Source organism: Saimiri boliviensis, chromosome 15, assembly GCF_048565385.1.
Source record: "Saimiri boliviensis isolate mSaiBol1 chromosome 15, mSaiBol1.pri, whole genome shotgun sequence".
In the NCBI taxonomy this organism is placed as follows: domain Eukaryota; kingdom Metazoa; phylum Chordata; class Mammalia; order Primates; family Cebidae; genus Saimiri; species Saimiri boliviensis.
In genome coordinates, this window is record NC_133463.1 from 2,967,956 (window position 1) to 2,981,654 (window position 13,699).

A 13,699-nucleotide genomic window follows, 5' to 3' on the forward strand; every position below is an offset into this window, starting at 1 on the left:
GCGGTGGCTCAAGCCTGTAATCCCAGCAGTTTGGGAGGCCGAGGCGGGTGGATCACGAGGTCAAGAGATCGAGACCATCCTGGTCAACATGGTGAAACCCCGTCTCTACTAAAAATACAAAAAATTAGCTGGGCATGGTGGCACGTGCCTGTAATCCCAGCTACTCAGGAGGCTGAGGCAGGAGAATTGCCTGAACCCAGGAGGCGGAGGTTGCGGTGAGCCGAGATCGCGCCATTGCACTCCAGCCTGGGTAACAAGAGCGAAAACTCCGTCTCAAAAAAAGAAATAAAATAAATAAATAAAATAAATAAAATAAAATAAACAAAGTCAAGACCTGTATCAGTGACAGAGTCCTGCCACAGCTATGTGGTCCTTTCATTCACTGACATGCCTGGGCCTCTGCATCCCAACTATATCATGTGCTGCGACCGATGGGTAGTTAAGAAGTCTTCTAGCTCAACAACTCTATGCAGTTCCTAATAGCTTCTTGCATAGAATTTAATTATAATCACTTATTACTCTTAGCTACCTTCGCCTACTTCTGACTTAATATCTTTAAAATATTCCTTCATCATGGATGAAATCACTTTATCACAGTCCTGTAACGAGACCCAAATTCTAAGTAAACCATGAGTGAGTGCAGAAATACTGACAACATCTCAGTGATACCAACTTCTTCAGCACCACATCTACACATTTTCACATTCTGTCATCACAGCATCATAGTGTCTGACGGGCTTCATTGTCCCCACTGCCCTCAGCAGGATCTGCAACCAACCAGGGTCAAGCTCAATGGCCACCAGGAGTCAGAGAGAATGAAGGCGTAAAAAAATCATTAACAAGCTGGACTTGAGGCACTGGAGGGGCTTATCTTCCCTTTACATTTATTGATTTATGGAACACTTGGAGGAAAAAAAAAAAAACCTTATGAGATAATCACACGAGTCTTAACTCCTGACTCGGGAAACTCTTCAGACCCGTAAGGCAGACAGACCACTGGGGCAAAACATACCTAAGCACTTCTCGTCTGCATGTGCTAAGGCCAGACTTTCCATGTATATCACCAAGGCTTCAAACACAAACTGTTCCACCAGAGACTCTTCTTCCCTGCAAAATAAAGAAGAGGAAAACTGACCTCAGAAAACAAAGCAGGAAGGACAAAGAAAAGAAGGAATGGAATTAAAGAAGGTACACATTAATTAAATGTTTGGTTTTTTTTTTTAAAGGCTCAGCCGGATGCGGTGGCTCATGCCTACAAGGATCACTTGAGCCCAGGAGTTTGAGAATAGCCTGGGCAACAAAATGACACCTTGTCTCTACAAAAATTTTAATAATTAAAAGATTAGCTAGGTGAGATGATGCACACCTGTGGTCTCAGCTACATGGGAGGCTGAGGCAGGAGGACCACTTGAGCTCACAAGGTTGAGACTGCAGTGAGCCACGATGGCACCACCACACTCTTGTCTGAGCAACAGGCCGAGGTGGGTGGATCATAAGGTCAGGAGTTCAAGACCAGCCTAACATGGTGAAATCCCATCTCTACTAAAAATACAAAAATTAGCCAGGTATGGTGGTGGGCTCCTGTAGTTCTAGCTACTCAGGAGGCTGAGGCAGAGAGTGTGGCTTGAACCCAGGAGGCCGAGGTTGCAGTGAGCCAAGATCATGCCATTGCATTCCAGCCTGGGTGACAGTGTGAGTCTCTTTCTCAAAAAAACAAAACAAAACAAAAACCACAAAACAAAACATTAAACAACCTAAAATACTTCTCAAAGATACTTCTTCAATCACAGACTAGAAAAAGGCTACATGAATCAGAGGCAGCACTCACTCTGTTTCCACACACCAGTGACTCCGTCCCTTGAGTCTGCATACATGCTCATTTATCTATGTGAATATGATCTATGTGTCCTTCTGAAATGTAATCCGCATAAAGGGCTGTATCATTATACCTCCAACATGGGCTCAGTGCCAGGCACATCCTATTCTTTTTTTATTCCCCCCAACTTTTAAGTTCAGGGGTACATGTGCAGGATGTAAGGTTTGTTACACAGATAAATGTGGCACATATTTCTAATGAGGAATCAATGAATGAACACCACTACCTTAGGTCAGTGACCACTGGTGTTTTTTCTTGGACCTCTGAAATGGCCTCTTTTCTTCACCTCTGAAGTGATGAACCAGTCTTCAGTCTACTCAGACTCACTCTCCACACAGCTCCCAGCACATGAATTTTAGAAGGAAATCTGAATGCACCTCTCCCTGCACCCACTACTCCACAGATCCTCTGTCACTAGAGGTGACCTATGCTCCTCGCTACAGCAGGCAGAGCCCTCCTCACCAGCCTCAGACGCCTCCCTGTTTCCGATCTCCACCCCCCACCCAAATGCCTTGGCCGACTTCCATTCATCCTTCAAGTCCCATCTCCAATAGAAACCCTAGCAAGAGGCCTCAGCAAACCTGCTCACTCTGGATTAGCTGCTCCTCATCTGTGCACCCAAAGCCCTTGTATATATGTCTTTTGTTTGTTTGTTTGTTTGAGACGGAGGTTCGCTCGTTACCCAGGCTGGAGTGCAATGGCGCGATCTCGGCTCACCGCAACCTCCGCCTCCTGGGTTCAGGCAATTCTCCTGCCTCAGCCTCCTGAGTAGCTGGGATTACAGGCACGCGCCGCCATGCCCAGCTAATTTTTTGTATTTTTAGTAGAGACGGGGTTTCACCATGTTGACCAGGATGGTCTCGATCTCTCGACCTCGTGATCCACCCGCCTCGGCCTCCCAAAGTGCTGGAATTACAGGCTGGAGCCACGGCGCCCGGCCGGTATATATGTCTTTTGTTACATTTCCAATACTGCTGAGATAGTGTTTATAAACATTTCTCAGCAGTTTCCAAGCTTCTTGAGTACACACTGAATTTTAACTCTTTTATTTCCCAGAAGACGGCACAGCATCCAGCACATAATTATTTACTAAATGCAGAATATATGAATATACAGATACACAGAGTGAAACTCTAAGTCACTTTTCAAAACCACAAGTTTAAAGAGCACCTTGGACAGGCTTCCTTGTTGTGTAGCTTACAAACCTGAATTCCCTGTAGATATTATTAAAGGCAAGTGATGCTCCCAGCCTCTTGAAAGCATTGGGGTGAAGTGCGAGGCTGTACAGTCGCTTGAAAAGTGATTTGGTGTTTACTGGACTCTTCTCCTGCTGCTGTGGTGTTGTTTGTTTAATGGACCACTTAAGGAATTCTTGAATACACCGACCACAGAAATCTCTTAATGTACTGTCAACAGAGTCCACGATTCCATCCTGAAACAAAACAAAGAGACCTTGATTGTATCCATTCTTATAACCACTGACAACTGAATAGCCTTGATCTTATTAACTAAAGTATGTTAAAATTAATTTATAGCTCTAGTCAAGAAAAAAATAAACACTAGTAAGACCAATCTCCACAGTTTATCCAGAATCTAGTCTTGAATAACTATTTCCTTCTGACATAATGGAAACATTTTCTTTTAAACAAATTAATAAACTGAAAATCCATCAAGAAGGGAGAGAAAACTTTAATTAAAACAATCTTTCCCTTCCCGAAAAAAAAAAAAATAGCTATATCCTAAGAATTTCTGAGGAATTCTGGTTGTTGATTTTACCCCATAACAGCATCTGAGACACTTTGCATATTGAAGTTAAAGAGAATAAGACCCTTGGAAGTTCCAAAGAAACCATACTGCATACTGTTCCATAAATGAAGATCCTACAGAGGCATGAAGAGCAGCCCCCATAAAGGCACTTAATACCTGCCGAAAAGAGTTATGGCCATTTGGCCAATGACCACACAGAGATGTATTCTGCTTAATGGTTTGTTTCCTTCTATGCATGATGTTCTCTCAGGTCTATAAAGAAAGTTTAACTTGAAAAATATGCATTCAAAACTGAAATGAGGGAGTTTTTCCCAACACTTCCCGTTATTTGCTACATACAAAATCCTTTCTTACAGGGTTAATTAGAACTCAAAAAGGTAACACAAGCCATGAGCATGCGAGGAGGGGATGCTTCCTGCTTCTCAGAGTAGAGGTCACCGGCTCCATGTGCTGCTGTCAGGGAACGGCAGCTCTCACCAGGAAACACACGGCCCTCCTTCACTTGATTGCTGTGCTACCGAGTTCACACTGCTTCTTTACCTTTTCTTTCCTCAACTATCTCATTTTACTTAGCAGATTTCTTTCTGAAGCTTTAACTCAATCTACCTTCAAGGATCAAAAGGGAGAAAAGAAACAGAAACAACTAAAATAAAAAATTCATAACGGAAACATTATAATGAAATCATCTGAAGGCAAATAAGCCACAAATTAACTTTAATTAACCGTATTTATTATAGGTAGGATTCACTGGTAGACACGGCAGAGGATTAAATTCCAGGTATAAACATGTCACCACCCTAACGAACGTTCAGTCACTCTCTCCTACCAGTAACATGACTACAAAGAAGGGTCACACTCACAGTACACTACCAGCAGCATAACCAGGACTGTGTGGCAATGTAAACTTATTTGCACAGGTTCAAAAATTGTAAAATAATCATCAAAAGACCCTACAGTTTAGCTGGCCTCACTGCCTCTGCCCTCAGTGAGCTGGTGACCAAATTCTAAGACGCTGCTTATCTGTGTCAGTAGAGTTCTGTGTAAAAGGCGAACTGCTGTTTCCAGGGCCCTTTAGTTAATAAATCTGAATACAGGAGAAAATTGGATATGATCACAAATTCCTCTCATTTTTTGTTTTTGAAATAGAGTCTTGCTCTGCCACCCAGGCTGGAGTGCAGTAGTGCAATGTCAGCTCACTGCAATCTCTGCTTCACAGTTTGAAGCTATTCTCATGCCTAAGCCACCTGGGGAGCTGGGACTACAGGTATATACCACCACGCCCAGCTAATTTTTGTATTTTTAATAGACACAGGGTTTCTCCATGTTGGCCAGGTTGGTCTCCAACTCCTGGGCTCAAGCAATCTGCCTGACTCTACCTCCCAAAGTATTGGGATTACAGGCATGAGCCACTGTGATCAGCTGGGTATTTCTCTTTTTAAAAGCTACCGCAACTAATGAAGTCTAAGAACATTCTTACTCCTCACACCCTCCACACACATATACACACACACACACTCACACCATTAATGTAGATGAAACTTGTCAGGTCTTATAACCATTCTCCCAGAAACAGAACAAAACGTAAGAACTAGCATTTAATTGCAGATATTTAAAAGTAACACTCAATAAAGTAAAGATGGCATCATGTCCATTACAACATCATTTCACAAATAAAAAAGAAAATAATCCAGTTACATGCCATATTTTGGGATTCTGAAAAGTAACTTTTGTTAAACTTCTAAATATACATCAGCCAGCCTAGTGCAGTGGCTCATGCCTATAATCTCACCACTCTAGAAGGCCAAAGTGGGTGGATCACTTGAGGTCAGGACTAAGACCAGCCTGGCCAACAAGGTGAAACTTCGTCTCTACTTAAAATACAGAAAATTAGGCAGGCAAGGTAGGGCACGCCTGTAGTCTCAGCTATTCAGAAGGCTGAGACAGGAGAATTGCTTGATCCTGGGAGGAGGAGGTTGCAGTGAGCCAAGATCATGCCATTGCATTCTAGCCTGAGCAACAGAATGAGACTGTGTCTCAAAAACATAAATAAACAAACATCAAATAACAACTAATCAATGGGAATACAAGGAAAAGAATTAACTATTACTTACCAATATAGCTTCTAGTAAGGCGACAGTATCCTGACTTTCAAATTTCTTATTGTTAGTGAACCAGTGAATTAGCTGCATAACCAGTGGCTCGTATAGTTGCCTTGTCACCTGAAGAAAGAATATCATTAGAGTTAATTCCCTTCATGTTGAAGAAATTTTATACTGTAAAGAGTCCCATTTAAATGGCATTTGCAGTGGGGTAAAATTAACCAATACTACCACCATGATTGTATTAGTTTCCTTTTTTAGTTCAGGCTCAAGTGATCCTCCCACCTCAGCCTCCAGAATAGCCAGGACTACGGGCATGTCCCACCATGCCCAGCTAACTTAAATTTTTTTTTTTTTTTTTTTTTTGGTAGAGACAGAGTCCTGCTGTGTTGCTCAGGCTGGCCTTGAACTCCTGGCCTCAAGTGATTCTCCCACCTCAGCTTCCCAAAGTGCAGGGATTACAGGTTTCAGCCACCATCCTCAGTCCCATTAGTTTCCTTTTCTTGTTTAATTCCATGATGAAGAGTCCATCAAAGAAAAATACGCATACTAAAGATCATTGTTCCTCTGATTGCAAGGGCAATTTAGGGTAGATGTTGTTGGGTTTTTAATATTCATCTTAGTAATTTGATCTTCAATATACACACGGGATATTCTGGATTACAGAGAGATAATCACTATTCAACTATTATATAAAGGAAACAATCCTGTGGTTCCCTAACAGCTTAACTGTTCCCCTTGTGGTGACAAAACCAAAGTCCAATCAATGTCCTATATACACAAAATCAAAGCCTATACCACAGGGGAAGAAGAGAGAAAAACAGATCTAATCTCTTTATGTTCAGGACAAAGAGGAAGCTGCCTCTTCCACGGCTGCCAAAAGAAGGGGGAAAAGAACCTCTACAGAGATGGGGTGAAAAGGACCCTAGGTCGAATCTTCTGGAACATAAATACAGCCTCTCCAGGAGCCAGACAGCCCTATGCTCTCTGGCTTTGTAAAAACAAGATGTCTCCAGGCCTGAACTCCTTCCTTCTGAAAAGTAAACCCATACCCAAAGAAGCAGAGCTCCTGTCTTCCTGGAAGCTTGAAGTGTAACCTAGTGGCCTGGTCAAGGTGTGACCATCTTGGGGCAGTAAGAGAACTGGATCAGAGCAATTACGACTAGACAAACTGCTTCAGATCTAATACTCATTATACATGAGAGTAAATAAAATGCCGGCCAGGCACCGGGGCTTACGTCCATAATCCCAGCATTTTGAGAGGCCAAGTTAGGAGGGTTGTTTGAAGCCAGTTCAAGACCAACCTGGGCAACACAGCAAGACCCTGTCTCTAAAAAAATTATTTTTTAATTAGCTGGGCATAGTGGTGAGTGCCTGTAGTCCCAGCTACTTAGGAGGCTGAGACGAGTGGCTGGTTTGGGTCCAGGAGATGGAGGCTGCAGGGAGCTATGATTGTGCCACTGCACTCCAGCATGGTTGACAGAGGGACACCGTGTTTAAAGAAGATTAAAATGGCCAGGCACAGTGCCTCGTGCCTGTAACCCCAGCACTTCTGGAGGCCAAGGAGGGCGGATCACTTGAGGTCAGGAATTCATGACCAGCCTGGCTAAAATAATGAAACCCCATCTCTACTAAAAATCCAAAAATTAGCTGGGTGTGGTGGCGGGCACCTGTAATCCCAGCTACTCCAGAAGCTGACGCAGAAGAATGGCTTGCACTGGGAGGTGGAAGTTGCAGTGAGCTAAGATTGCGCCACTGCACTCCAGACAGAATGAGACTCCATATCAAAAAAAAAAAAAAAAAAAAGAAAGAAAGAAAAGAAAAACAAAGAGTAAAATGCTTGTGGTGGAAGTTAAGGCAAACACTCCCAAAGCTGATATCCTGTACATTTCTGCCTCAGAGGCCACAGCTTTTAGAGGAGCACTGAGCCATACAGGAGAGCTTTATTCCCCAGTTATTGAGCTCAACAATGAAGTCCTTTGATATTAGATGTCCCTACTGTAGTTAGTAACACCTCAAAAACCATGCAATATGTCCCAGGGCTCAGGCTAAACAACAGAGACCCTTCCAAAGAGTTTTTTTTTAGTCTTTTAAGCTATTTTTCCCCCAATACCTTCACTGGCCTCTATGAAGCCATTTTTAAGATTAATCAATATAAAAGTGTCTTAACTTTCAGTTGAAAAGTTTAACCTGGTCTTAAAACATCACTTTTTTTCCCCATAAAGCTATCATACTATTTTACTCTTAGTACAGAAGTTTTTAAATACATGTATACAAAGCTAGATATATATACAATATACACCTATCCCTTTATAGAAAACTGTCCCTCTACAACCCTACATCCCAAAGGTAACCACTGTTAACTTTCAAAATAGTTTATTTATATACATACATATTTTGTTTTGTTTTGTTTTTGCCATAACACTGTTAGATTGGTACAGCCAAAATCCTCCGGACGCCTGACGTTTCCTTTTAGTGATTTTCCAACCACTGACCCTGACCCTGACCCTGCTCCTTGGCTATGAATCTCCCTGGTCAATGAGCATTTAGAGTAGGGCCCAACCCCTCTGCAGTAGTGGAACAGCCCACTGGAGTAGGCCCTTCAATAGTCTGCCTTAACATCTTTAACGAATGTCATATTTTTTTCTTTAATACTGTTAGTCAACTGACCTAGTAGCATTTATTAAATGACCCATTTCCCACTTAAATGACCCCCTACCATACATGCAATTTTCACATACACACAAGGGGCCACTTCCCAGCACCTAGCTCTCTTACCAAGCCATCTGTGTGTGCACTGGTTCAACCTCTTAAACTCTGCAAGGCCCCTTTTTAACACCTCCTACACAAGATTCCCTCCAGCATGCTACCGTTCAAAATGGGTCTTGTTTAGGCTCAAGCAATGATTCCTTCAGATTGATAATTTTTTTAAGTGAAAAAACAAAATTAATTCTGGATTTTTTTACTGAAATTATATCAGCGTTATCAATTAATTTGGGAAAATTGACATATTTTTCAGTAATGAGTCTTCTAACTCAAGTATATAGGCTATTCATCTTCTATAGTTGTAAAATACATTTGCCTGGCACACTAAAGTTTATTACTACACCTTTTTTTATGCTGTTATCAACAAGATGTTATAGACATATTTTTCAAGTGATCAATACTGATACATAAATTATATAAGACTGACATAAGAAAATAGCTGATACATGAAAATTCTGTGTGTATAATTTATTAGCGCTTTCCTTTATCAGTTTATCAGCTGATACGCTTAGGCCTGGCCTTCCAGATTTTTGAAAATAATTATATTCAAAATAATAATCTTCACTCCTTCCTAATATTCCTTCTATGATTTTCTTATCTTACATTATTGACTGGAATTTCCCAAATAGTAGGGCTGATGTCCTAGCCCTACTAGCCCAGTAACAATCAAGAGCCAAGTGCTGAGGCAGATGCTGGAGAGAGAGAGAGAGAGAGAAAGGAACACCAGGCTCTGTCCATGCTCTCAGGGGACTCACAGACCTTGAGAGGGTCGAATGCTGAACATGGAAATAACTACTTTCAAGTGAAGCACTGACCCTTCCCAGAAATAGGCAGTGCTCCTGTGCTGGGTAGAAGCAAAAGGTAGTATGAGTACTTTACACAGAGGATGACTTGGCTGCTCAAGATTCAGGCTGACGTTCTATCAGATTAAAGATCATGCCTCCCAGGCTTCCGTGGAGAAGTTCACTGCTACATTAAATTTACTTCTGTCATAAGTTTCCAGTTTTCACCATGAACTCTACTTAATCACGGTACACCTGAACATACTGCTAGACTACATCCACTCATGCATACTGCAGAATTTTCCAACTGCATTATAAATTAGTTTTGTGTTTCATTTATTTCATTTATTTTTTTTTTTTTTTGAGATGGTCTTGCACTGCTGCCCGGGCTAGAGTGCAGTAGCGTAATCTCAGCTCACTGCAGCCTCCACCTCCCAGGTTCAAGTGATTCTCATGCCTCAGCTTCACAAGTAGCTGGGATTACAGGTATGTGCCACCATGCCCAGCTAATTTTTCATCAAGACAAGGTTTCTCCATGTTGGTCAGGCTGGTCTTGAACTCCCAACCTCAGGTGATCTTGCGTTTCAGTTTCATGCGTGTACCCTGATTTCTTATCTTTTTCTGCTTTATGGCAGCAGTGAAGGATTTGTCCATAAAGACATCAGGTATAGGCCACTTGCCAGCATTTCCAACCTCCTCCATGACTATAAGCCTCGGTTATTTTATTTTATTTTATTTTTTTGAGACGGAGTTTCGCTCTTGTTACCCAGGCTGGAGTGCAATGGCGCAATCTTGGCTCACCGCAACCTCCGCCTCCTGGGTTCAGGCAATTCTTCTGCCTCAGCCTCCTGAGTAGCTGGGATTACAGGCACGCACCACCATGCCCAGCTAATTTTTTGTATTTTTAGTAGAGACGGGGTTTCACCATGTTGACCAGGATGGTCTCCATCTCTTGACCTCGTGATCCACCCGCCTCGGCCTCCCTAAGTGCTGGGATTACAGGCGTGAGCCACTGCGCCCGGCGCGCCTCGGTTATTTTTTTATTTTGAGAATAAGTCTCATCTCCGTCTGTCTCCCAAGTTAGAGTGCAGTGGCATGATCTCAGCCCACTGCAATCTCCACCTCCTGGGTTCAAGTGATTCTCCTGCCTCAGCCTCTCTAGTAGCTGGGATTACAGGTGTACACCACCACACCTAGCTAATTTTTGTATTTTTAGTAGAGATTGGGGGTTTTACCATGTTTGCCAGGCTGGTCTTGAACCCCTAACCTCAGGTAATCTACCCACCTCGGCCTCCCAAAGTGCTGGGATTGTAGGTGCAAGCTACCGCTCCCGGCCCATGGTAATTTCTCTATTCTTCCCCCTGTGAAAGACTACATTTGTCCATGAGAAGAGTGAGAGCTGATTCACCGTTAGATGCCTGGGCAGGCTCTCAGTAACTTTTAACTACAACAACAATTCTCAAACTCTTGAGACACACTAAAAGTGGAGGGGAGAGCTTTTAGGAGTCCTGGCGCCCAGGTTGTGCCCAGGTCATGAACATGCCCGATTAAACCAGAGCACCTGGGGTAGCAGCCAGGCAGCAGTATTGTTAATGATCTCCAAGTAATTCCAATATGCAGCATGCCTTGCTAACCACTGAACCAAACGAACCAAACTTTTTAAAGTTTTATGACTGTTTCAGATTCTAAGCCCTTACCTGGTCAACATCACACGCAAGTCGAAGCAGCACAGGAAACGTCCGTTTATAGAGCTGGTACATGGGTGGGACTCCTTGTCCCCCTTCTGGCATCTGCGTGGCTTTGCCCAACATAAACATAACCATGCTATGTAAAAGTTCACAGGCTGCAACCTAAAACAGACCAGAGGGACAGCAAAGTCTAAGTAATCATGTTGACGACACGAGAATATTTGAAATGTCACTCAATTTAGCCCTGTAAAAAAATTTTCAATGCAGATAATTATCAACACAAATATAAATTAACTAAAATAAGCATTTCTTGTTGTATAAAACTAATGATCTGTTCACCTTTTTTATCTAAGAACTAAGAATTAAAATTTAAGAGCTTTAGAAATTGATGCCAATACATTCTTGAGAAGTATATTTCACTGCTGTCATATTAAAGAACTATATAACTTTGCTTCACCTGTTAGCACATTTTCAACTGTTATTTTTAGTAAAAATACTTTTGAAATACTATAGAAAATGTGCAAATTAATACTTGCATACCTCATTTTATGATGCTTTGGACACAATGTGTTTTTTAACAAATTGTAGGTCTATGGCAACCCTGCATTGAAAAAGTCTATTGGCAAAATTCTTCCAACATCATGTGCTCATTTTGTTAGCATTTCTAAGCAACAAAGTATTTTAAATTGAAGCATGTAAATTGAAGTATGTATTTTTTAAGTCCCAATGCTACTACACACTAAATAGAACACAGTATAGTGTAAACATAGCTTTTACATGTACTGAAATACCAAAAAACTGATGTGATTTGCTACATAGAGATATATATATAATTTTTGAGACAGAGGGTCTCTCTGTCACCCAGGCGGGAGAGCAATGGCATGATCTCGGCTCACTGCAACCTCTGTCCCCAGGTTCAAGCAATTCTCCTACCTCAGCCTCCAGAGTAGCTGGGAGTATAGGCATGCACCACCACACCCAGCTAATTTTTGCATTTTTCATAGACATGGGGTTTTACCACATTGGCCAGGCTGGTCTCAAACTCCTGACCTCAGGCAATCTGCCCGCCTCTGCCTGCCAAAATGCTGGGATTATAGGTGTGAGCCACCATGCCCAGCCAAGACATATTTTTTTAATTAATTTATTCATTTTTATTATACTTTTAGTTCTGGGATACATGTGCAGAACGTGCAGGTTTGTTACATAGTTATGCATGCACCATGGTGGTTTGCAGCACCAATCAATCGGTCATATACCTTAGGTATTTCACCGAATGCTATCCCTCACATAGCCCCCCACCTCAACACGCCCTAGTGTGTGATGTTCCCCTCCCTGTGTCCATGTGATCTCATTGTTCAACTCCCACTTATGAGTAAGAACACGTGGTATCTGGTTTTCTGTTCCTCTGTTAGTTTGCTGAGAATGATGTGATGATTTCCAACTTTACTCATGTCCCTGCAAAAGACATGAACTTCTTCTTTTTTATGGCTGCAGAGACACTAACTCTATTGCTGTGGTCTGGAGCTGAACCTGCAATACCACCAAAGTATGCCACGCCAGTAAGAAAATTTGAGAGTATCTGTTTCTAATCTCCCAAAGTTAAGGGGATAACCAAGCATAGACTGAATATCACTCGTAAATGCCCTCAATATTGCATTTCATATATTGAAGAGCTTGTGGTATATTAACGTTTTGAAACACTTTCTTCTTTTTTTTGAAACAGCATCTCATTCTGTGGCCCAGCTGGAATGCACAATCTTGACTCGCTCTGCAACCACTGCCTCCTGGGTTCAAACGGATTCTCCTGCCTCAACCTCCCTAGCAGCTGAGACTATAGTAGCATGCCACCAAACCTTATTTTTTATTTTTAGTAAAGACGAGGTTTTACCATCTTGGCCAGGCTGGTGTCAAACTCCTAACCTCAAGTAATCTGCCTGCCTCAGCCTCCCAAATACTGGGATTAAGACATAAGCCACTGCCTCCAGCCCAATTATCCATTAAGATGATTTACGCTTAACTTCCATTTATCAATGACACTGACTTCTGATAAGTAGCTTTCTAATTACTATATTACAGAAAATACAAAACTTCTAATATTGGAATGTCTGAAGTGTGTTCTCTATTTCCCATAGGCTCTACATAATGGGTGAAATGAAAAATAGAAGTACTTTAGTTTGTCTGTCACTGGCTGTCAGCGCCAATTCTGTGACCCGAGGAAGGAACACGTCCAGGAAAATGACAGGCTTCATCTCCCTAAAGGGCACTGCAAAGCTTAGCCGCTTCTCTCTGTCCCAGGCCACATAACTCTTCATCATCTCATCTGAGGAGGCAACTGTTAGAAAAGATTTAAGAAGAGGGTTTTTCCACTCGAAACATTTTTTTTCTTTTTATTAGCATTAGAATAGTGTCAGAATTATTTACAAATCGAAACATTTCTTCTAATGCCAGCTGTTCTACATTCTATTAAAGCAAAGCACATTATTCATCTTTCCCTTTTCTTTTGCCTCAGATATGGAATTAAAACATTAGAAATTAGTCTACTTAATTTAGAGTAAAATTATTATTATTTTTTTTTTTTTGAGATGAGTCTTGCTCTTTCACCAGGCTAGATTGCAGTGGTGCAGTATCAGCTTACTGTAACCTCCGCCTCATGGGTTCAAGCAATTCTCCTGCCTCAGCCTCACAAGTAGCTGGGACAACAGGTGAATGCCACCACATCCA

General features: G+C 41.9%; 1 protein-coding gene across 2 annotated transcripts in view; it reads right to left on the minus strand.

Annotated features, from left to right (window-relative positions):
• PRKDC (protein kinase, DNA-activated, catalytic subunit) overlaps positions 1–13,699 on the minus strand; it is a 184,307-nt gene that overhangs the window by 122,433 nt on the left and 48,175 nt on the right. For both annotated transcript variants that reach the window (XM_003940866.4, XM_003940865.4), the window contains exons 24-28: positions 13,147–13,310; positions 10,988–11,140; positions 5,755–5,862; positions 3,082–3,308; positions 1,013–1,107 (exon numbers count right to left, since the gene is read on the minus strand). In XM_003940866.4, coding sequence (XP_003940915.2) covers positions 1,013–1,107; positions 3,082–3,308; positions 5,755–5,862; positions 10,988–11,140; positions 13,147–13,310 — 747 coding nt within the window. The remainder of the gene's footprint in view (positions 1–1,012; positions 1,108–3,081; positions 3,309–5,754; positions 5,863–10,987; positions 11,141–13,146; positions 13,311–13,699) is intronic.